The 26,173-nt window shown below is 42.3% G+C and overlaps 1 protein-coding gene across 1 annotated transcript in view; it reads right to left on the bottom strand.

Moving 5' to 3' along the window:
• The window catches only part of il34 (interleukin 34), a 35,969-nt gene extending 12,962 nt beyond the window's left edge, over positions 1-23,007 (bottom strand). Inside the window, exons 1-3 of the mRNA XM_034141923.1 lie at positions 22,796-23,007; positions 17,499-17,788; positions 32-135 (exon numbers count right to left, since the gene is read on the bottom strand). Of these exons, the coding sequence (XP_033997814.1) occupies positions 32-135; positions 17,499-17,556 (162 nt within the window). The 5' untranslated portion in view covers positions 17,557-17,788; positions 22,796-23,007. The remainder of the gene's footprint in view (positions 1-31; positions 136-17,498; positions 17,789-22,795) is intronic.
• Between the last annotated feature and the right edge of the window lie 3,166 nt (positions 23,008-26,173).

Below are 26,173 nucleotides of genomic sequence, written 5' to 3'. Positions count from 1 at the left end.
CATGCTTGCAAATGTGTCATCACTCTCTCACCATGTACCGCCGCCTGTTGCTGAGGCTACCGTTGAGTGTCTTCAAGGCTGTGCACATGCTGGCTGGTGTTGGGGCCATCATAACAGGCGATAGCAGAAACAGGCCTACGGAAACCAGAACAAATAATGAGATGAACTGCATTACCAGTCATTTTATACTCTTTTCACATTGCCCTTTCAGGGATGTCCCAACCATGTGTGTAAAAATAATACAGTTAAAGTACTACAGGTGTAACAGTTCTAAAACTAAGAACAAAACCACAATATAAACGTCTATGGTCTCGTGTCATATCAATTTTCCTGAACATTTTATTGCCAGGAATTATAGGTAATAATATGGGTTTTATTCTATTCATTTACAAAACTTATTCCCTGAGATATATAATTTTTAATCTCAACCAGGAGAATGACATTTGGAAAGCAAATCCATCCAATGATCTATTGAGATATTTCAGTCTGGACCAAAGTGGAGGACCAACCAACTGACATTACCATTCTTGGGTAAACATGTCTCCCGGTACCTCTGAAGTCTAGTAGTAACAGGGTAATAAAACATTGACAGCAAATACCCCATCCTCTTCTTAAAGGTTTTAACGATGTCATATTATTTTACTGCCTTTACTACTGATCCTCAACAGAGGTCATATGACCATTCAGACGTTGCCTTTTCGTTTTCATTATTAGCAAGAGGTTGCTTGCGGTTTTCGCATTTGAACTAATAACAAATTATCTTCTATTTCCACTGAAGACTTGTTTTTTTGCACTTTATAATTTACCTTATGTTAAAACGTCCTGGTAAACCACAGACACGTGTCAAACTTCCAGTGCGATTAACTCAACCGCCAATTCAGTCAAACTAGAATATTTTGAAAATTGCCTGACATTCTTTATTAAAGGGCCCATGTCATGCTTTTCCGGTTATTACCCGTCCCCTTGTGTGTTATGAAGGTTGTTATGCATGTAAACGGTCAGAGTCACAAACCCTCAAAGTACACCCTGTAGCGAGTAAAACTCTAACACGGAAAAGACCTGTCTATGCTGCCCCAGAATGCCTCGTTGGAGATTTCTCATTTTCCATTGTTTGCTTCCTGGGTTCTGTGACGTGTGGATACCCAAATCATCAACAAATGACCGGATTGGCCCAAATGGACCAATCCGCGTAGCATCTCACACACCAGGATCCCTTGGCTAACTAACAGGGAGTCCCCATTGACTTGCATTGAGCTCCCTGAACGCTGGTAATAGACGAGTTGGGATTGCGGAGAAATGCTCTCCGCAGACCCATTCTCACAGCGTTATAAACCTTTTTCTTACTCCATATCAAGCCACACTTATTGTTTTTACTTCGGCTGTGAGTGTTTGTGTGTGCTCAAGATGAGTTTAGCTTGTTCTCGCTGTATCGCCGACCCGGAAACCTGTCCCCTCCTTGCAGCAGTTCGCAGCAGCGGCGAGCAGCAACGAGCCTCTCAACGAGCCTCTCAACGAGCCTCTCAACGTCCCGACCAATCAGAGCACACTGGGCTCACAGGGAGGGGGGGGGGGGCAGGAGCTCCAACAAGCCGTTTAGGACAGAGAGTGAATACCTGCTGAATACACATGCTATACAGAGATGCTGTATGAGAAACCAATGTGATTTTGGAAAATTGCACAATTTAAATCTATTCTAGTAGACCTCAACAATGGAAATATGATCAGTAGAAATGGCCATGACAAGGGACCTTTAATACTATAATTATGTTGTTGCATATGGCAATACTCTACTCCGGTAGAGCTTTCTTTCTTTTTATAAACATCCTGCAACGTCAAACCAACCGGCTGTCATGGGGTTTAGCTTGTTTTTTTACTTCTTTACTTCAACTTATCCGCTTCCACCCTGACATCAGTGAACCAATCATCTTGTTAAATTCAGTAATCAGTCTGTTCTCTTCTGGTATGCTTTTAGCTGTCATTTCAGTATTTCCTATTGATGCTTCATCGCTCCACCTTAAAGGACACCTATCATGCTATATTTGAACAATATATTGTAGGACCATACCTATATAAAGTATATAAATATAGTTTTTTTTTCAGAATACCAAACAGATCCTGCATTTTAGCCATGCCTCATTTCGCTCCATTTGCTCTCTTTCCAGCACTGTTTTTGCAGGGGGCTGATTCTGTGAGCTGCAGCTGACCACGCCCCCCTGCAGGAGAGGGGAGCGTGCTCTGAACAGCTGCTGGGCTGTCAGAAGAGGGGGGAGATCTCCGTCCTCCGTGTTTTATTATATTATTATATAGAGTCGTTATTCATTTGTTTTAAAGCTCAATAAATAACAAAGAAGACCTTTGACCGGCCCTTTTCTAATTTTGTCCGGAAGATTGAAACTTTAACGGACATCTTGACCGGCGGAAAAAAACCTAACTGAAACTCTGCCGCACGGTCCCCTCGTTCCTTGGAAGAGGCGGAGAGGTGGGTGTTTGTCATCTGCTGGTGGACTAACCAGAGAGAATTACAGTGCTTGCCTCGACGGGGAGGAATTGCATTGAATTACAGCAGCAGGAGCAAACGCTTGCCTCGGGGAGGGAGAAAAAGAGCCACAGCGGAGAATAAACAGAAGGGCAACCATGCGCGGGAAGTCTTCTTCGCTGCTTTTGTGGCAGACTACAGTGCCACTTACAGGCCTGGCATATGTACTACAGCGTCTCCAGCGCTTTCGAGCGGCAATGGCCGGCCGTGGCCCAACCCCACATTCCCCTGATAGGTGGAGAGTTGGCCCAATAGCCGTAGCGCCACCGTCCTGACGTCAGTAACGTGTTCAAATCTGGATCAGTTTTTATCAGATCCGTTGCAGCCCCGTTTTTAGAGATTTGGGTATGGAGGAAAATAGAGAGGGTTGTGTTTTCTGACACTTGGTGAGTTCCCTGGAACACCGGGGACACATATTCATGTATAAAAGACGTACAAAAGTGCATTTTGCATGATAGGTCCCCTTTAAATAAGGATCTAGCCCCAGGTCCCCTCCCCAAGCTAGATCACCATCTAGCCTCCAACCCTTCAGGTGTGGGTCAAACACCTAGTAATGCTACTGCAACAGCTATGAATGTGGCAGATTTTCACATAGAAAATTGGTGGTTAATTATGCAAAAATACAAAATGAATGGCAGTCGTCTTCAGTGTGTGACCTGAAAAATATGATGCAAGACTCCTGACAGTGTTGTTCATGTTTCTTTAAAAGGAAACACATGTCCTTTTGAATGTAGCGTATTACACATCTGTGTGAGTGTTGACTGAGGAAAAGAGAAAGTCTCACAGGTGGGAGTGTGAAACTGCTGCTGCACCATCTGGAAGTCTTTGTGTGTGAAGATCAAGGAACAACTCATGGATCAGAAAACTCATCACTATAAGATGTAGCATGCAAAAGCAGCATATAGAAGTACAGACATTACAGTTGACCTTTGAGAAAAAATGTCGACCCCTTATGAGATCCAGGCTATTTAAAACATGAGTCATATTAATGGTAAATTGGAAGTAAAAACTCAGCCGTTATGTCAGCATGTTTGTCTGTGCAAACTGTGTCTGTGTTTGGTTGTACGCGTGAGGGTCGGAATGGATTCATTGCCACTGTACGACCTTATATTATTTATACTTTTCAAAATAGCTTTTCATAGTATGTTTGTGGAACGAGTTGGAGCAGATTTCACCAAAAACACACAATCAGGGGACAAACAGGCATGTTTGAGGCATACTGTACAAATCTAGTCCGACTAGCGACTCATTAGGGCTGTACTCAACATGCTTACAATAAAAAATGCTTTAATGCTAACATGAAACCTTTTTTTTAACCAAAAAAGTAATTTTCTTACACAACGAGAACAATATTAAAATGCAATATTGATGACGAAACAGGAAAAGATTCAAAAGTGAAAACTTTAGAAGAATCTCTCTTTATTTTTCGAACCTTTTCTAACCTAACCATCTTTCTCTGTCACTCTCTCTCGCTCTCTCTTTGCTAAAGACTACATCTAAAATACATGCCGAAATTAACAATGGTACATACATGGAAATTCATCCAATCCAACATTTTTATTTTTTACACACATTTTACTTAAAAAAACAAAGCTTTTAACCTCATTGCGATGCTACGAGTAAAGTCTGGGGCTCACCAAATTCAATAATACTCATCCACCAGCCATGATGGATATCTTAACAAATGTTTATGGCAATACATCCAGTGGTTGCTGAGATATTTTAGTTTGACCTCGACCTCAATTATAGAGAGCAGATGTACAACAAATTATCCTGTTTATAAGTACAGGAGTAAATGGCTTGTTTGATGGGGTGTAGCCACTGTAAGCACCCAAGGGAGTACAAGTTGATTGCTTTCCTCTCAAGACACAAAGCGTAAGGCCCAGGTTAGGAGAATGGATGACAGGAGTCACTGTCGGTGGTTTAAAAAAAAAAAAACGACACAATACGCTGCAAAACATACAAAGATCTCACAAACATAGGCCTAACAAGCCTTAGCAATTGCTTACATAATCTTCAAAATAGCTATGCTAGCCCACAAGCCTGGTTGGAATTTTTTGCAGCTCTTATGCCATGATCTTTCTGAGACAATGCAGAGGGCAACTGTCAGGACCATCTTGGTCCTCAGAAAAGGAATAAATAATATATTAGGGACCAATAATCTATTGGGGACCAATTGCAGTTATGCCTCCTCCGTTGCTAAAGATAATTGTTGAGCTCTCATTTCTGTAAATGACGATCCATCTGTATATTTTCAGAGGCGGGTGGTCTCCGTAGCGTATTCTTTATGTAAGTTCTGCCCCCAAAAGGGGACTTGGGGACATAAATCACAACAGAAAAACGCTGAAACTATTTAGCCTGGTATGGGTGCCAAACATTGACTGTCAGTCAGTCTATCCAGGTTTTCAATAATGTGATAATCAAAGGGTTTAAGTGTTTGAAATCGAATAGGCTGCCATGCCAACTGATTTTATAATGGCCGCTGCCTCAGCATGTTTTGTATGTTATGCCTTATTTGGGAAAACATTCTGTGGATGAACCAACATTTTTTCACATTTACCAAAATCCACATAACAGCCATTTTCACAAATAAACCAAAACATATTTCATAGGCTGGTGTGCTATTATTACAAGAGTATTGCTTTTTTGTGCCCTGGCCCAATTATTCTTTGATTTTAAAATGTAGAAAAACCCAAAGAAACCAGTCCAAATGGGAAAAACATTCACTCAAAACATTCTTTTTAAAAATGCAATGCAAATGTGTGATGCAGAACATGCGTACAGTGCCACACTATTGCAGTCTTGTGTCTTTTAGCACTTAACTACACAAAGAGTGTAAGCATTTTGACAAAGAGACCTCTAGGAACCTCTGCAGTATCTCACACGTATGAGGCTGTTGTAGGTGGGAGAAGGCTGCCTCGTTTGAGAGGCTTAAAGATCTATCACTGAGTATATCCATGAATTCACTCTTCTAAAACTCTAAGTTCGGTATGAAGTGATGCAGAGCCGGGTGGGAACCTGCATCTCAGACACACGACCATCCAACACTAAACATAGAAGTTTAGCCTTCTTTCATTCTTATTATGGCAGCCTTAGCGCTCGCACCATATATCAAGGCTGAGTCCACTGTTCAGTTGAGGACTATCACTTTCAAATATACAGAAATACTTGTGAAATGTCAAAAAAAAGGAACTTGAATCTATGGATGAGACCATACTCTCTAAGGTCCACAACAACCTTTTCTGACATACATGACATTTTTCCAGTTCAGGGTTACGGCACAGCTAATTATATAAGCATTTACAAAAGGCCAGGAAAACACGCAAGTCCAGTTATTATATCACACTAAATACCATATTTCTGTTCACATAGAAAAAGAGCAGCAGAAAAATTAAGTACAAAACCTTAATTATTGACTCTGTTTGCTTATTAAATCCTAATAGACTATTGCTCTCCAGTTTATGGACCCCACCTCTCACAGCAGCTTCAGCTTCAGCTTAAACTGTTTTGGTTTATTTTTGGCTAAGAGATATAATACTGTAATTTCCAGTGTATACCATTACATTTACAATTACTGCCATATGTAATGATGTATACTGAATATCTACTGAACATTATCTACAAACGTATCATGAAGAGCTGTCAGTTATTTGCTGCAACCCACCCGTCTTCATTGTCTCCATTAAAAAACAGTAAATGCTTTACCAAGAGCATAGTATCTGAACAGCTTATTCTGTTATTGTTCAGATGTTAGTCTAAGTACAGTAAGTGTAGCAGTACATGATCAGAGAGCTGTCAGTTGCATGTCATCTTGAAGGTCTACGTATATGCAGCAACAGTTTTACTGAAAAATATTTTCTTTGTACACTGTGTTCTGGCATTACCACAGAACATCTTAAACAAATATATAACAGATGTCCAACAGTGTTTGTAGTAAACTGGCTGCTGTCTGGACATTTGAAATCAATCATCTGTAAAGTACACTGTCTGCTTCTTTTTTCTACTGGCTGTAATGCTATGGTAATAAGATTCTGGGGAATTCAAAGATATATATTACTGATAAATATTGAGTATAGCCAGATTTAGAAAAATGTAACACAAAATGTTTTGTGGTATTCACCTGCCTAAAGTTTAAAATAAATGCCTGCGTAATTAAAATGTGACATGTATTTAGCATGAAACACATCTAAATATACGTTCTTCTCAATTTAATTGGGCACACACCTTGTAATCAATGGTTCATACTGTATATTACAGTTTTAGGAAAAATGTGAGATATAGCAGCTAAAAACACTTGGCTGACGGGGAGTATCCTTTAGAACAGGGGTGTCAAACTCAATTTCATCGAGGGCCACATTAGCATTAAGGTTGCACTCAAAGGACCGGTTAAGACTATATATATATACATATATAAATATATAATATATATAAATCATGAAATATATTACATTATTGCCTCTGCATTGGATTATTATCGGATAGGGTAATAACTTCATAATTATCTACGTCTGAAAGCAGAAGTCTAGGGCAAATAATCAATGAATGAGATGCATTGTAGGACATGTAGTTTATGGACAACATGCTTCTGTAAAGCAGCATGTAACCAACTTTTCCTATTCTTTGCAAGCTCTTACGGGCCGGATTTGGCCCGCGGGCCTTGAGTTTGACACCCCTGCTTTAGAAGGACTGAACATCAATCATAACCTAAATATTTTGGCAATTGTAAGTTAAGCCTGTTACCTTAGTCAATGCTTCTCTTCAAATAAGTTTGAAAGAATGCTTTAAAGCCAAACCATTATTAATGATTCTTACAGATGAAGATAGATATTGCCCTATGCTGCAGATGTTGGACATTGCAATCCAAGGTAGCAATGAGGTACAAATGAACTAAAATGGAATGGTCTACTTCTTCGTAATCTTACTTCATGCATTTATATCCATTACCATATATTTTTAGCCCAGATTCTTGGGAAATAATTTGTTAAAGTCTTATTATTCATGTCCCAGATGCTGGTTTTACATACAGTAGCTGTTTAGATCTATTGTTCAACACTGCAAGCGCCATCAAGCAATGTTTCATTTCGGAAGGGAAAAGTATGTTAGTTCATCAAACACCACAGAAAAGAGAAGGCACATCAAGGCTAAATAGTAATGGTGTTCATGGTGTCCTTTAACCTCTTCCTAATGCAGTCCATTACTTCAAATCGTCAAACATTGTTCCTGTTGCCGAAGGAACCTCATCCAAGCTGTGTAATAGACAAATGGCTAGTTGCTCTAACCTCCGTGTTAACTCAGTGCCTTGAGAGGCTAACCCCGACCCTGGACCTGCTGCTCTAACAGATCATTGGAAGATGCAATAAACCACCTAATTCAAACTCCCTGGCCCAACTGCACATCCACTATTTGTGATTAATCTTCAACTTCCTGACTTGTGGTGCTGGTCGGGAACAATACCTCATTCCTCCACACCATCAACACATGTGCCCCACAGGGATGTGACCTGATCCCACTGCTGTATTTCCTGTAAACACAAGATGTTCTGGCCTTATCGGATTACTACCCCTTCATATAGTTTACTGATTAATGATGCAGTCTTGGTGAACCTTATTGTATTCTGGGATAACATGTGACTCACCTGGAGAACTCGTGCCAGGAGCACAACCTCCCTGTGAATGTCAGGAATACTACGCTAATAGTGAATAAGGAGAAAGCAGGGCATGAACTACAAACCCCTGAATCCTGAATTAACAAGGTCCGATGAAGAGGGCATTTGAAGCTTTCCACTAAGGATTTATCATAGGTTATCATGGTAACAAAAGCATGTCAGGATCCTTACCACCTCAGATGCTTGACTAGGGTTGCACCAATGCAACTTTTTCAGTCCTGCTACCTGGTCTTTAGGGATTGTTCAATACCAACTACCTGTCCAATACCAGTGTTAAAGAAAGACCTTGCGATACATTATAGCAATTGGTATTGCATCGGACACCCCAGGAGTCACAGCAAGCCAGTGGAGCTGTGTGATGGCAGCAACAGAAAGTTTGTTGATCGGCAAGATCAAAGCCCTGGAATTGGGGTTTGCTTTCGCTGATTTTGAGCTTCTTGATAACAGGAGCTCTTTCCCGGCAAAGTATTCTTCCAACGGTTGGAAGGACAAGGCCAGGGTGGCGTTGTTTTCTCTTAGTCAGCCACTTTGGATTTAATCCAAACTTGACAAGCCCTCAACTGCTTTGTCTTCTGGCCTGAGGTTAGAACAGACTTCACAGTGACTAACTCCATTAACATTACCTAATTTTTATTGTTAATAATTTAATTTCTCTATAGCTTTCTGGAGCTAGGAACAAAAAAATGTCTTGACACATTGTGCCTTGTATACTTGTGTATGTGACAAACGAATGTAATTCTACTCCATTGGCACTCCATCAAGTTGAAAAGCACTGGCAGTAGGGCTGTGCAATTAATCGTATTTTAATCGCAATTACGATTTTGGCCTGCCACAATTACGAAAACAACATAATCGGAAAAAACAATTATTTTACTTTGCTAGGTTGTGACAGTGCACTGCAACATATTTGATCTAATTAATTTTGGTCTAATTTATTTGTATTTATCATATTTATATATGTTTAGTAGCTTGTGGAAGTGCGCTCCAAAATATTTGTTGATCTTGTTTATTGGTATTTATTATTTTGATATTATTTATTTAAATGTAAATATAAATGTATCATTTATTTAATTTATTTTTGTATTGGTTTTTCAGTTGAATTATACGTTCAGGGTAATCAACAGTTAAAAAGATACTGTTCAAATGATTATTTGTATTTGTTTTAAAGTTCAATAAATGGATGTTTTCAAAGTCATGGATAATCGTATTTAATAATCGTGATATCAATTATTGACCCAAATAATCGTGATTATGATTTTTGCCATAATCGCACAGCCCTAACTGGCAGTGTGGACAGCTATTTTATGTTTCTTCAGCAAAGACTGGACTATCAAGGGGAACCAGGACACTGCTTACCCTGAGCCTAACCCTAAAGAAATTGAGTACCTGTTACACTTTCAAATACTGGGCACATTCCATTATCTTCATGTTTGTGTTATGGCAGAAATCTTTATGCAGATTTTTCGGTTGTTACCCGAAGTGGTTCTGAGAGGATGAGTGGTGGTCTGTGGCTTTGTTTTAACAGGTTGATTTGTGTCCCTTGATCTTTCAGACCAAAGCACAGATGAGACACAAGTAAGCGAATCCATAGGAATTCAATTCCTCAGTAAAGCTGTCTACACCTTGTCCCCTCACTCATGTCCTGGGGCAAAGGTTGTCATTTAAATGGTCTAGCACAACAGCCTACTGAGTTTCAGATGAATTTGTCTGTCATCTGTGTTAATCTCGTCAGTTGTCTTAACAGTATTTATTCTCAAACAATTAGGAAATAAAATGTTAGACTGCTTAAGGCTCTTTCTGACTTGCTAGCCTGCAGCAAAACTAAGGTCATAGCTTAAGGCTTCTCAATGTCACTAAAGAGACTTTGATATAAGAAAACACCTGAATCTGTGTAGAACCTGATGTGCAAACAAAGTCCTCTCAGAAATGTTGCAAAACGAAAGATCCCAATTTTTGATCTGAAAACACTATTGGAATCACGGACAAATCGGTGTTATTTTGCTATTTAATAAAAACAGTGTTTACCAGTGGCAAGCTGTCAGGGCCCTTTTTTTTAAGATATTCTAAAAAATAATATTTGAAAACATTAAAAGGAAAAACTTTCTTTTTTAAATGTTTTTTTTTTAAATATTTTGTTAGTTATATTTTTCATTAGTTTTACAAAAATAACTTGATTTAATTGTATTTAAAATAACATTTCCAAATAAATAAATCCTTCGAATCGGCCTGTTCAGTTTCTGTTTGAATGTGAAGGGTTAAATTAAAGAAGCTCGTCTCTGCGAGTTACTGTGAAGACAGGAGCTGATTGGTGGTCCTGCTGTAAATTCACAGAGGGCCAGCTATAGTAACTCAACGAGAGAGTAATGTCAAATGACAGTACAATTGACCAATCATATCTTCCCTCTAAATGGGTGGCTTTATTTTCGCGGACTTTATGACAAGTTCCGCCCGCTGTGAAGTTTATGCATGTGTGTTATAGAGAGGTGCAGTGACGCGTCCTAAAACCCGGAAGTAAGCTGCGCTCATTCGTTATTGTGCATCCATGGGTAAAGGTAAAACTCATGTAGTACTGAACACGTCACATGAACGTGCCGGGCGGCGCGGTCCCGTGGGTTAGTTCCGCGTTCATAATGCAGAGGAAAATAACTCTCAGAATAACGTTATTAGCACATTTTACAACTTGAGGACCGAATGTTTTTAATAAGGGCTATACAAATGTTCATACTGGGTAGTTTATTTAGTTAAAAAAAAAGTATCCAACGATTTACAGACGTCTCTTTCCCAATGTTAGTCAATGAGAAAAAGTATTTCCAGCAGTACCGCCGTTTGGCCACAACAAATATTTTCCTCAGAGTACTGCGCACTTCCTGGGGGCTTGCATCTTACAAAAAAGCAATGGGATTTCTCCCTAGGATTTTTGGAAAATAGCTCGAAATAAGGTCTGTGGAAAACGAACCTGTTAGATAAATGCACGTTTTGTTCAGCCGGATAATATCCACATGTCTACCCTACTTTTATAATTTTCGAATCATAAATCTAATCGATAGATTTATGATCGATAGATTTATGATTAGCATACGTTCGTTCATGATGGCTCATGTCAGTGATAGTGATGACATCATTGCGAAATTATTAACCGAGTCATTTTCAAGATTGAGTTACAATGATAAATTGGAGTGACAAAGGATCAGCTGCATGACCCCGCCATCAAGTGCTTCATCCAAAAGGACAGGAGGATGGACTTTGTGTTTAAGTGATTTGATCATCAAAGGTAGGCCTAAGTCATTTTCAATGTGGGCCGCCGTGCCGACTTAATTCATTTTTAATTGTTACTTAGCTGTGGGTGCCCTGTCATGATAGGTGTTTATATAAATGGTGTTGTTTTGTGTGGTAGAGGGTCGCTGTCATTGATGCGTTTTGCACCCGGGCCGTTGTTTTGATATTCCGCTGAAGTATACGCTGTGACGTAATAACTCTTCTTTTTTTTTTGAGAAGGGGGGGGTCAGAGGGCCTAGGTATAAAAGTCACGGCTCGCCACTGGTGTTTACACATGACCAAAGGACAACAATTATATAAATTAAATGCTGTGATTACTTTCTTCAAAGAGAGGTTAACTTTCGCGACGGTGAGACGAAGGGAGAGGCGCCGGCACGGAGCTCCCGTGCCCGTGGCACCCTCCACCTCTTCGGCCCACCCCGTGGAACCGGTGTACCGGCACTCACGGGGAAGGGCTGCCCGACCCCGGCAGGCTCCGCAGAAGCAGAGAGCGGCCGGGTGGGAGGAAGCGTCTCGGCGGGGGGAGAGAATCTCTCCACCCGGGACGCGAGGTTGAATCCCGCCTCCTCCCTGTATGATGCACAGATCACAACAAAAATGAAGTTGATATGTATCCAAGTCTGAGTGTCATTTGTTTCCACAATTCTACACTTACACATAATGTTGACCGTACAAATTCCCCACTCGCTGCCCCAGTTATAACTCCAGTAAAGGAGGTAGCTAGTGGGCATGCGCATGATGAGAGTGATAAACCGCAGGAAATGCTATCAAGGCGCTATGCGGGTACAGGGGCATTATGGCCGGCGTATTACTGTCAGGGAACACACTACGCCTAGAGTAAAGACTCCGATTAATGCAGTTTACCGTAAGGGTAAAGGGGACATTATGGCGGACCGCACGCTCACACAAGAGCACGCGGCGGTGCGTTCAGGGACCTCAGTAAAAAATCGGCCCTTTCTGTGTCGACCCTCCATGGGCAGAGCTTCCCTTCACGGGGAGTTTTGCGGCGGAACGGGTCACCAGAGAGTACCACAGCTTTATAGCTGGGGCCCCGCCCCTAACACAGTGTTATGGGGAATGGAAACTCAGCTGTGTGTTAACAAAGTGGATGGACAGGACGCTGAAGCAGGGTTATTCACTCCAGTTTTGCAGCATCCCGCCTCCATTCAAAGGCATACGAGAGGTAAATCTAACATCCCAGGAGGAGATCGGTTTCCTCTCTGCAGAGATTCAGGCCCTGGTGCAAAAACAGGCGGTGTCTGTTGTGCACCCTCAGCACAGAGAAAAGGGTCTTTATTCCATGTACTTCCTGGTTTTCAGGAAGACAGGGGAATTCAGACCTATTCTAGATCTCCGCAGCCTGAATCGGCACATTGCCTGCAGAAAATTCTGCATGTTAACTATAAAACAATTACTGGGGCTAGTGCAGCCGGGCGATTGGTTCACCACCATCGACCTGAAAGACGCGTACTTTCATGTAGAAATTGCTCCAGAGCACAGAAAGTATCTGCGTTTTGTAAGGGGACAGCCTACGAGTACAACAGATTACCGTTCGGCTACTCCCTATCCCCACGCAGGTTCAGCAAATGTGTGGCCACAGCGCTCCAGCCGCTGCGTGCCCATGGCATGAGAGTTTTTCTTTTATCTGGACGACCTCATAGTCATGGCCAGGTCCAGGGAACGGGCAATGTTTTGCACAGCACGATTGATCCTACACCAAACCAAGTTGGGCTTTACGATCAATTGGAAAAAGAGCACCCCCGTACCTCACCAACAGGCATTGTATTTGGGAGTGGTGCTCGATGCAGGCGCGCTGCACACCACCCTGTCAGAGAGCAGACGTGCGTCCCTGCTTCGGGCGGTTCGCAGGCTGCGACAGGGGGCAACAGTGATAGCTTTGACTAGCTGCTGACTGGGTCTCATGGCGGCTGCTCACGTTGTGGTCCCGCTCGGGTTACTGCATATGCGCCGCCTGCAGAGGTGGTTCTCCAGCCTGCGTTTAGATCCCAAGAGGCACAAACGACGTCTGGTGACCATCCCCCCCTCAGTGGAGGGCAACCTCCGGTTCTGGGGGTCCACGGATCACCTTCGGAGGGGGTCTCAACTGGGACGGGTGACCTCCTACATCACAGTGTTCACAGACGCATCCAGAACAGGATGGGGACGGACCTGCCTGAAGAGAGCTATAGGTGGGCGCTGGTCTCTAACAGAAACACGGCACAGCAACCTCCTAGAGCTGCGGGCAGTAGTGTTGGTCCTCCAGCATTTCAAACTCCTAATTCAGGGGAGACATGTACTGGTCAGGAGCGACAACAGCACCACAGTGGCTTATATCAACAGGCAGGGCGGAGTCCGCTCCGCCACCTTGTTGACCACAGCGGAGAAATTGTGGTTATGGGCTTCAGAGGTGGTGCTATCTCCCTCCATCCCGGGACAGGAGAACAGGGGGGCCGACCTCATGTCGAGGGGCGGCCCCCTGCCAGGCGAGTGGGCGCTTCACCCGCAGGTGGTGAAGCAGGTCTGGGCCCAGTTCGGAAGAGCAGAGGTGGACCTGTTCGCCAGCCGGCGCAACAGCCACTGTGCCCTGTGGTTCTCCATGGCTCTGAGCGACGATCCGCCCTTGGGGGTGGACGCCTTCGCACACGAGCCATGGCCAAGAAAGCTGCTCTACGCCTTTCCACCGCTGCGTCTCATTCTCCCTCTCCTGGGGAGAGTGAGGCGAGAACGTCTGTCAGTCATCCTAGTGGCTCCGGACCGCGTCGGGGCGCCGTGGTACTCAGAGATGAGACGGATGAAGCCCTGAGCGATTCCCCAGTTCTGGGGGGCGATGTCTCAAGAGGCAGGTGCAATCGGGGCGTTACCCACTCTGGGCCAACCTCTTCAGGCTTGGCTCCTGAGAGGGACAGGCTGAGACAGGGTGGATTGTCTGACAGAGTTATTCAGTCTATCCAGGCAGCTAGAGCGGGATCCACCACAGCCTGTTACAGGCCGAAGTGGCTGGGATTCCAGCGATGGTCTGAGGAGCGGAGAATAGAGCCCCTATCTTGTGAGTTGGGTTCTATTTTGTCCTACTTACAGTTACTGGTGGACAGAGGGCTTGCTCATTCCACAGTGAAAGTGTATGCAGCAGCCATCTCGTCCTGCCATGAGGGATTTGACGGCAGGTCAGCCTTTAGTCAGCCACTGATGTTGCGGTTTTTACAGGGGGTCAGGAGGCTGCGCCCTGTAGTGCACGCCTCCGCCCTGCAGTGGGACCTACCGTTGGTGCTCGAGGCTTTGGTCACAGAACCATTTGAGCCTCTGGAGCTCTCTTGCCTGAAAGCACTGCCGTGGAAGACAGCATTGCTACTTGCCTTAACGTCAGCCAAAAGAGTGTCCGAGTTAACCGCTCTATCGGTGCACCCGAGTTGCTTGTTGGTCCGGGGTGACCAGAGCGGGGTGACACTCAGGCCGAACCCCTCCTTTGTGCCCAAGAGCCTAAGGAGTGCGTTCAGGTTGAGGGCTATTCAGTTAGGGGGCTTTAGTCTTCCACCCCATGGTGGGGCCAGGGAAGCTAAATTGCACCTCCTCTGCACGGTGCGTGCGCTAGCATGTTATGTGGAGCTCACGGCTGCCCTTAGACGCACTGAACAGCTGTTTGTGTGCTTTGGGGGCGGGGTGACCGGGAAAGCTCTGTCCAATAAGCGCCTGGGATCCGTGCACACTCTACACGGGCTGTGGCTGTGTCAACAGCCTTATTCAACGGCGTGAGTGTAGAGGACATATGCACGGCGGCGTCTTGGTCAAGGCCCCCTCATAAGGTTTTATCTCTTGGACATGTCTGGCTCTTTCTCATCGTCTGTGCTTGCTGGGGCAACACAGGACTGGTGAGGAGGGGGGGGGGGGGGGGGGGGGGGGGGGGGGCTGTGGGTCAGTGGGCATCTGACCCCCTCCCCGGGCGTAATGCGCCTAATTTTTTTCCGGGCCCTCTGGAGGGTCCCGGGGGGGCGTAGTGCGCAATGGGCCCATACGGGGCTGGAGGGCTCTCCTCGCCTGCCTAGGGGCAGAATGGGAGAGCCCTCCACACTATAGTCCACACACACTCTGCACGGGGTCAGTGTCTGAGTGTGGGGGACATGGGGCACTTGCGCTCTCCCCGTGCTACTTAGAGACTCGGGAGAGGTGGTGCACAGTGAGCCCATACAGGGCTGGGGACTCTCTCCGTCTGCCTATGGGCGGAGGGGGGGAACCCTCAGCACTGTTTTCTGAGCACACTTTTCGCGAGGTAAGCGCGTCGGAGTGTGCTCTGTCAGCCGCGGCCCAGACTTCTCCACGGTCACAACCGAGGTAAAGGAGGGTGCGGTGCAGCGGCTGCTAACCAGAAAGCCGGTCAGGGGCAGTGGGATGGAACGGTGTTGTTGGACGACAGCGCGTGTATACATCGGGGCTCCGCCCACTGTACCCATAGAGTCCAGTAGAGGGCAGAGCCTGTGAGAGATACAACAAGGGGTTACGTATGGTAACCCTTGTTATATAAGCACAGGCGGATCCCTCTACTCGGGGCACTGTCTGTCCTATGCTGCTCGCTGAAGAGAGGTGTAGGATGACAGTCAGGAGGCGAGGCCTCCTTTTATACGGTGAGATGCGCGCGCATTCAGGTAGGCCTGCCCCGGGGCCGGCTACATTTATAGAAGTCTCAGTGGATGAATGCTTGCATGATATGATCAAGGGGTAGTACCCATAGAGTCCAGTAGAGGGCTCCGCCTGTGCTTATATAACAAGGGTTACCATACGTAATCTCTCGTTATCGTTATCGTTTTCTGCGTTTCCATGTCGGCCTTGTGTGGCCGAACCGTCTATATGATAGAGAACTGTAGCGGATACGACCGTTACAGTTCTCGTGTGGCTGCAGCATAAGACATACCTGTAATGATAGATAAATAGTGATGAAACATGTGTAAAATAAAATGTAATACCTAATCATTTCATTATTATTATATTTTGTACCTTGAATAAGTGCCTTGATTTTCTTTAGGGTTGCATAAGGTTTGTGTTGAGTCATCGTACACTTCAGTGATAGACCCCTGTGAGTGAAACCTTTTGAACTTCCCATGGGAAATCATTTAGAGTGAGGATTTGTTATAAGGGGAGCCCAGCCTTGTGGGGTTCCAATATCTGAGCCGACTCTCTGTTTTACAATAGCTACTTATATTAAAATAGACGTAGTTTGATTCAATTTGCAATGAAGTGTAATTTGTCTTATTCAGAAATGCCAACAAGTCTCTCATGTTTAATACTTAACGTAAGGATGAATTGATTCATGTAAAAATAATCAGCAGATTAATCGATAATGTCCACAATTGTATTTTTGTACCAATACATGGATTTGTTATATAATATCTACATGATGGCGAAACAAGCAGCCTCTCTTAAAAGCAACCTGCTATTCTCATACGTTGGTCAACCTAAAAATAAGCATATTGTACAGTAGAAAAATGTTGCTTTCACGGCATATAGGGACATTGTCAAATGGCTATGCCACAAAGTTCTCAAACTACCAGTGTTTGACTTTATGCAACAATGGTATCAACTGCTGCCAAAACACATTTAGGAATAGTCTGTTTGGGTCACTGACCAGACTGCAACAGTACTAGCTATAAATACATTATATTTAAGACCCTTTAGACCCTTGAACTGGAAAACTGAAAAAACTACCCTAAAGTCTTGAAAGAAATCAGCTTCTGCAAACGATGTATCGCACCGATACATACACATACATTTTTTACACAGGGAACCAAACAAAAAAACAGCTTAGTGCCAATTATGGTGGCATGGGCCACTGCACATACAAACACACACACACACACACACACACACACACACACACACACACACACACACACACACACACACACACACACACACACACACACACACACACACACACACACACACACACACACACACACACACACACACACACACACACACACACACACACACACACACACACACACACAAACAATGAGATATGTGTCTTACCCAAAAGGCCTCCCAGCAGGTAGGCTGAGGTGGACAGTTGGACCATGCTCTTGAACATAAGTTCCCGACTCCACAGTGCTTTAATCTCAGCACAGTGTGTAAACACACACACACACAGGGCCAGCAACGCACACAACACTGGTGTCTGCAACTCTTCAGTCTGTGTTCGGTGGGTCAAACATGGGTTATCTGGCTTTAGGTCTTCATTTCATTGTTGAGCATCGTGAACATTCCAGCAGACAGATCTTGGTTTGTGTGGCTCTTGTACTTCTGTTGCTCCCTGATGTTCACTGAAACAAGAGACAAAACCAGTCAGGCGCAAGGATAACACAATAAGCAAATGATAGAACTGATGGATTCAAAAGTTGGCAGTCCACCCCACTGATGAGTTCAAGCCTGAACATTTCTTAAATTAAAAAGGAACAACGGCAAACTCCTAAAAGTTTGGTTTTATGCACTTGGGGGGGTTCTCAGTCTTCAGCAATCATAATGGCTCTGTAAGGCAGTACTGTACTGCACAGTGGTGCTTTATACTAAAAGTATTTATTTTAAAGGCTATATCAGCATATTAAATATATGATACTGTATATCTTCTACAACATATTGAAAGGTGAAGTCTGTAAATGAAAATAAAAAATCACCTATCTTAAATGTTATCAACCGATTAAATCTGCGTTATGAATGGTTATCTTCACCATACTACTGCGTCACACGGACCAAAAATATCCTATAAAGCTTTAAAGTGAAAGCTAAAAAAATGTATTCAGATGTTGGCAACAGAACTACAATGTTAGGTGTAGGGGGGAAAACTACTCAGTCCTTAGCTGTGACCACACTTGCATCCATTCAAACTCATCTTCAAAACACCTCCAGTCATGACAAGGGTGTGAGGAAATTTGGAAAGACGCAGATGAATCACTGTGTGTGAGATCCTTTCTACAGATATCCTGAGGCGCTCTTACACTATAGTGAGACTGTCATATTATCTTTCTATTTGTTTTCAGCTGATATCTACTGTACATCTGCACAGTACAATCTCAGCATTCCTGGTAAATCGTAATCCCTGATCCAAGAAAGGCCCAACCTTGTAATTAGTAACCCGAAATTCTACATTTGGAAATAAATATTTCAACTAAGAATTTACCTAACCTAAATCTCATGTATGTTCTCAGTATACTTTGAATTTCAGTGTTTCAGTGGACCATTGAGGCAACAACTACTCCACAAACTGGAAATCACTCAAGGCCTTGGTGTCCATTCGTGGCACATGACTAATTAAACTAGGCAATCTGCAAAGCGCCAGTGCAGATTAGGGCTGCTCAATTAATCGTATTTTAATCGCAATTACGATTATGGCTTGCAACGATTACGAAAACAACGTAATCGAAATAAAACAATAATTTTTTTATTATTATTATTACTTTCTTTTTTCAAATTTTTTTTTTTTTTTAGGTAAGTAAGTTTGAGAAACCGGCTCGAGATCGCTAGAATTTGAAAATACACAACCGGAGAAAATCTGCCACTTCCTTATAGAGCCCCTCCTCCAACACACACGAACGCGCACATGACCAATGAGGGCACGAGATAAGTTTGTGCACAGATGGAAGGCTGACAGGCAGGTAGGCCATCCAGTTATTTTAGCCGGGCCGGCTAAAATGATTGGTCGTGTTTTTTACAGTACTACGGCTTCCACAGATGAAATTTTTTTATGGATTTTTTGTCAAAGCACTTAAGATATTCATTGCTATCGGGATGTTAAGAGCATTCCATGGAATATAACAAAAAGTGTATCTCGAGCCGGTTTCTCAAACTTACCTACCCTACCTTTAAAGTTCAGGGTAATCAACTGTTAAAAACATACTGTTCACATTTTTTTTCTCCAATAAATTGATGTTTTCAAAGTAAATGGATAATCGTTTTTAATAATCGTGATATCAATTATTGACCCAAATAATCGAGATTATGATTTTTGCCATAATCGAGCAGCCCTAGTGCAGATAATTACATGTAACTCAACTGAGCACAGACAGCTTCCATCTTTACAGTCACTTCTTCTCAGTTATGATTTTGTAGCATAAGATCTAGTGCCTCACTGGCACATTTTAAACTCGGACCTACTTTCAGGCATCATCTTCACATATATGGTTAAACAACACCCCCCTAATTTATACAATATGTCTGCCCTATCCCCTCCAAAATATAGACTTGCACCGACTGACCAACTATAAGGTCATTTCAGATGTAACTCTTGAGCTCAGTGCAACTTCACAGCAGGCAGCAGACATATCATAAAGACCATCAAGATAAAAGGCACATGTATCAAGTTCCCACCTTCAGAGAGTTTGTCCTTTCTGGGATTTTTTGGAGGCTGTCGTTTGTGGTGTCTTACTGGAGTACGTGACATATTAAAGGTGTTTCCAATATGTGTCTATCCCCGTTGAGCAGAATATTAGAAGCTTTCAGGGAGAGCACAGGCATTCCCCACATGATTCAGAGACTTACAGAGCAACACACCCATCGCGTTCCTTCAGTTTAAAAACAAGTTTGAATCTCAAGTCAAATCCAGCAACGCTCAAGAATGCTTCTCATGTTTTAGCAGAAAACACATAGGAGCAAGGCTATATATTCACTGGTTAATGTGAATGATTTGGAAAACTCACTTAAAAGATTTAAGCTAAATTAAAAGACCTCCCTCCTCTTCTTTTTTTAATACCCCCCAACTTCATCTATCTTTTGTCAAACTCTTTCCAGCTCTCCACAGTTTCAATTAAGTCTTTGTGGCAGGCAGCCAATGTGTAGGGATCAAGAAATGTCTAAATCCAACTGTTGGGTTCACAGCCGGAAGAAATCAAACCGTGCGTAGGTTCTAATTACATCATGTGTGGACATCTCACGAAGAATTGGAGAAAGCTATAGTTGTTGGAAAATAACAATAAATTACAACATTTTGAAAAAGGCTTTATGCATGTATAGAGGCAGTGTGTCAGGCTGAGCTGAAGTGCTCAATTTAGAAAAATAAGAAAACTAGAAAGCACCAATCTGCAACCGAAGGCTAAAGAGGGTGCAAATGTTCTGAATAAATCACAAGGCATGTTGGGTACAGCAGAGAGGATGGAGGCAGAGTAGTTATAGGCTAGTTAGCATGGATCTGAATATGTCAAGGTTTTTAGTTTTTTTGTCAAGGGGGGGGGGAGGGGGGGATGCTAAACTCAGGGAATCAAACGTGTGTTTATGTGTGCATAAATCTGACTACTCTCCAATAGAGTGCCACAGTGACGCGTCCTAAAACCCGGAAGAGGTGTCATCATTTTTTACTGGGAGCACCAGATCATTTTAACACCTGTGGCTTTATTCAGTATTCCTAAGCCGCCAACAGTCTAAAATCCTGCCGACCTTGACCTTATCCATCCAACATTGCATGTATAATCTTCTTCCTAGTTCTAAACCTGAACCTGACCCCAGCTGAAATATCTGCATGTGTTGCATACCCTGGAAAAATGCTCATTTAACTCCAATAGAAAATCAACATTAAATTATAGTTGGCAAATCAGTGATTTTCCCTCTTCTACTTCTAAAGCCAAAACGCGATTACAACATCAATGTGTAAAAAAACACTTATTTGATGAATCATTTTGATAATTTGTTCAGTTGTAAAAAGCACAATTTTTTTTACAAGAGCACAGAGTTCTACAGAGATCTAGAATTTGCTCTGAAAGTGCACAAAGTCAAAGGAAAACACAGGGAAACACTAATAGCCCATATTGATCAGTGTGAAGGTATGTCTTTATAGTTTATAGTAGTTTATAGTTGCACTGGCATATCAAATGTCATAAATGTGGACGTGTACAGTAGGCTGTGTCCTTCGAAAAAGAAGATAAGCAAATCAAATGCAGAGCAGTTCTAAAAGTCAAATTGGTTTTGGTGGTGTAATGCGCATGCGTTACAGGCTCAAGCTGTGCCGTTTATATCGAGCCACAAATTAGATAATTGTGGCCGGGATATATTGCGTTATCTCTTTATGGCCATTCCGGTGCGGGTTGCGTATTGCATATCGGAAAATAATTAGACTACAGAAAGCAAGGGGGTGGGAGGATCACCTGGTGATGTGTTTCACAAAAAACACTGGAAAGGGAGATTTTTTTAGACTAGCCTACTATATTTCATTATTTGTTTTCCTTGCAATAATTATGTGTTTTTATTACTCTGTCATTGTGTTTAGGGAAAATTGTTCTTGTTGTAGCCTATACACTTGCAGTATCCTGTTTTATGTGTCTTTAAAAACGGTTGTTTCTATGCATAAAAGTTGTAGTTGTGGCCATCCAAGAGCGTTTTCACAGTTTGCTTTTTTTTAGTTTAACAGAGCTTTAAATATGTTGATGCCGTTTAAATCGCTTTCCAATGTGAACTTTTGATTCCTTATCAATTAGGGCAGTCAGATGGGAAATGTGGTTGGGGTTTCTAAGTGAGGCTGCAAAAAGACAAAACGCTTTTTTAAAGCACAATGTAGAGAGGATGGATGTTTTTATAGGGAAACCGTCTAAATGTGAAGATGTTGAGCTCCTTTTTTGAGGGGCAATGGTCAGTTTTTATACGAATTTTTAACGGGAAAATGCTCACTGGCTCTGGACAAATGAGCTTGTTGGAAAGCGTGAAGTAGGCCTACCTTTGATTGCATGAAGTATAGTCTTACTTTAGGGAATAGGTCCTTCTATTGTAATTTAACAGTTACAGTATAGGCTGGAAACCATGTTGCCCACTGAGTCTTTACATTTACGCTTTATTAGCCGCATTTTATACTGATCTAATCAACACCTGTTTCAAGCAGCTCTTAAAAGGTTGGTGTCTCAGTCATTTCAACGAGCTGCACAACTCCAAATTGTGAAACCTGCACTCTTTCCCTCCAACGTTCACTCTCGGTGTATTGGAATTGTTTGACGCGGGTGTTTATTCTAGCGGTCCTCTTATTGTAAGGCAGTGGGATCATAGCCTAAGCTCTCATCTTATACTTCATGGTCTATATAGCTTCAGGAAACTCTATTAAGTGGCTGCTGGTCGCACAACTCTCTGCAGGCTCTGCAGCACGGTTTATTTCACCAGTGGAACCATATCATCACCCCATAAATGGAAAGCCGCTTGTAATAAAACATTAACACGAAAGTGAAAGTACCTTCTGCTGCACAAGTAAAGGCTACCAGCTCCCTGCGCCAGACACAAAATCACACGTGTGAGAGCAAGAGGAAAATAAAAATGTAGACCCAGGAGCGCACACACTCACACACATATGGCTACACACGCACCTGAAGAGTCCCTTTTGTTCCAGCTCCCGTGATGCGCAAAAGCAATATCCGCTCAGTTTTGGCACGTTGTAAAAAGCCCTTGATAAATGAGAAGAAAAGCCGAGCCGGTAGGCATCCAATCATAAATGTGCCTTAAGAGTGAGGAAGGGAAGTCCTTAAGTTGCTCCGTCCATCCACGCAGTTGGGGTGCGCTCTGTCTGTGTGTGCCGTAATGTGCGCAACGGGCTGACCTGTAGCTCCTTCCAATCAATTCAAACTGCACACACACGCATAAATACAGCCTACCTTCAAAATAAAAGCAGCTCGGAGCCTCTCTCCAGCTGTTTGCGGTCCCCCCTCATCGCCATCACTCTCTGTTGCTATGTCCGCCCCTAAAATAATCATCTTCTCTTTATCAGAGCTGAATTACACCAACAGTTAATCGCATTTACATACGTAAAATATCCTAAACTTAAACAAAAACACCTTTTCAAAAACATGTTTTTTCAGTTGCCCATTTTATTTAATCAAATTAATGTAAATTGCCAATTTAAAATGATGAACTTTATTTTCAAATTAAATCTATAAAACACAAGATGCAGTTCATCAAAGGTTCTGGCTGGGTCACTGTTGCAAGCTTAATTGAAGAAATCTGATTCAAGTGTTTGAGACTCCAATGTCATTGTCCTACCATGTGTTGCATTTTCCAACAATGACCCTAGCCTTAACCTGTTGTGTGTGTGTTTACTTACCCAACCTTCACCATAACCTTCATACCCTGTCCATCCTACAGGAGTATCCAATTGTTATACCTTGGCAATGGCAGTAAACTTGTTGTGGAGAGCCTTTTATCTTCAGCTGTCACACTCAATTCTTTCTTTACAGTGTAGGCTATGATGTGACTTCACAACCTTCACGAATCAGTAACACAGGGTCCGTTTCGGATATCAAGGCTTAATATTTGTTGCATACGTTGTCCCTTTGTTTTATTTTGAAAGTTGAGTTTTAACCGGAACTATTGGTAGGCTACTATTTCACATCTAGCTTGACGGCAGAGTTTATGCGCTAAACGGCCGTGCCGGTTCTAACAGATAACTGACGATAGTCTATCTCCTGTAGCTCGTCCTTTCTTCTGCAGCCCACATGTTTTTCATTCAGCTTTACAGCCGTTATACAACTATTCCCAACAAGCAGCAAAGCACCGGGATCGTTATTATATGCTACCCATTTTATTAATTCATCAGTTTTTTTAAAGAAACGTATGGGCTCAATTTCTTGTTTTTATAACCTGTAAAGGTTTTATCATAAAGGCTTAATTCCAACCTGAAATAGGGGACAAATCTAATTCCACAAATGCCTATGGCAAGGCCAAGGAAGGGCAAATGAGGACTGTGGACTCCCAAAAACTGGACAAATTAGTTAAGAAAATGAAAAATCTCGCAAAAGACGATTCAAAAACTAAGAATCTGGCTTTCAAATCTCCATGCGTAATTGGTTCTCATCTTGCGTTACAACGCGTTTAACGTGCTGCTTTCAGGCATGAAATTGCATTCCCATGTGGTAGGAGAACATGAGATAACACACCGAGAGAATGGCATCTGTCCTTGAAGTTTTGGGTTCGTTTGTGTTGGTACGTCGAGTCGCCTGTCGCTACGGCCCGACGCGTCGCGGTCCACGCTGTGCCCTTCTGTTCTTTACGCGCTGGAAGATGATTTGCTACATCTGCTAACATCAGCCCATCTCAGGGGGTCGTATTGGGCTGTGGACTGGGGGCATAATCTGTCCGTCTATCTATCTTTGGACATACATTATTATATTTATCATCACTAAATGCACACCTATTGAGGATATCCGGCTGACTCTGAGCATACTTGGTGGGTTGGAGGGATGTTATTTCATTATCATAGACCGAAGCCAGATCACACCAAAACGTTTAGAGCCAAACCTCCACCACAACCGCATGTGTCGCTCCAGACTGGCTGCTGAGCTCAGAGGGGAAAGCCCGCAGCAGAGCAGGGGCATTGTCACTTTGTTTAAGTAGGCCTATTTCCATTTAGTCATATATCTGAATGGTCATATTTGAAGAAGGAGCTGCTCAAGAAAAGCATAAAAAGCAGCTGCAATAATAATCTTGAATGGAATAAGTAAGATTGTTCAAGATGTTTTCAATGGTGACACTTTCTAAAAAGACAGCCTTTATGAGGGTTTATATAATGAAGGTATGCATTGTAATTAATGGCTTCATTTACAGCTAATAAAACATCATTAGGGTTTACTTTGTAGTTTAATGGTTAGATAAACAGTAGGCCTATACTGTAAAAATATTCACCGTGAATTCACAATAAATACTTGGCCAAATTTTGCATGACTTTCACAGTAAGATTCACAGCAATTTACTGTGAATGTCTTCACAGTAATGTATTGTAATTTCACACCCATGATATTACAATGCATTGTTGTAAAGGTAAAACTGTATACTGTAACTTCACAGCTTCAATGACTAAGGAATTACTGTGATATTACAGTATGTTACTGGGGAATTACATCATTTTGTTGTACATGCATTACAACAAGGGCCTGTACTTTTACATTTCTATTGTGAAAGCAATGCAGGAGTTGCCAGTAATTTACTGTGAATTTACAATGTGTACTGTGAAAGTAATGCAAAAGAGTTGCCAGTAATTTACTGTGAATGTACAATGTGTACTGTGAAAGTAATGCAGATGAGTAGCCAGCAATTTACTATCAATTTACAATGATAGACGTGCATAACTGTAGTCCCCAGCTCCGGTACTTCCTGGAGGAAGCTCATACAATGGTTTCCTGTCAAATACTATTGGATGACGTGACTAATCACGTCATCCACATACAGCAAGCAAAAATGCACAAAAAGCATCTCACCCGTGAGTCCAGTTGGGTCAAATCAAATAGGCTACACTGTAAAAAAGAAAACTTGCCAAACAAAAACCCTTAAATTAAAGTAAAATACTTTCACTGAAATAAAGTGCTAAAGCAATTAATAAACAGGAATTGTCCTTAAAGATTTTACAGGAAAACACTGTAGTGTTACAGATGTTTCCTCTCTTTTCAAAATCCATTGTCTTAAAATGTTACATTCAAATACCTTAAATAAAGTTCTGATGAGAAAAACAGTTTTTTACATTTTTTTTATTAGATTTTTATGATCAAACACAAAAGTAAATGCAGAACCTAAAGTTCTACAGGTAGAATACTGTTATTTTACAGCTTTTTTCTAACATTTTCCAATCAAAGACGTTCAATAAAAAGACAGCACAAAATGTTCTGTTGGGAACAATTACTATAAAAATGTTAAAACTTAAAATATAAAAATATTTGTAGAATTATACAACCATTAATGAATACAGCATTTAATATTTA

The sequence above is a fragment of the Trematomus bernacchii genome, unplaced genomic scaffold (genome assembly GCF_902827165.1).
Source record: "Trematomus bernacchii unplaced genomic scaffold, fTreBer1.1, whole genome shotgun sequence".
Lineage (NCBI taxonomy): Eukaryota > Metazoa > Chordata > Actinopteri > Perciformes > Nototheniidae > Trematomus > Trematomus bernacchii.
The sequence above is the reverse complement of the archived record's forward strand: the minus strand, read 5'-3'. Positions and strand labels throughout refer to the sequence as shown.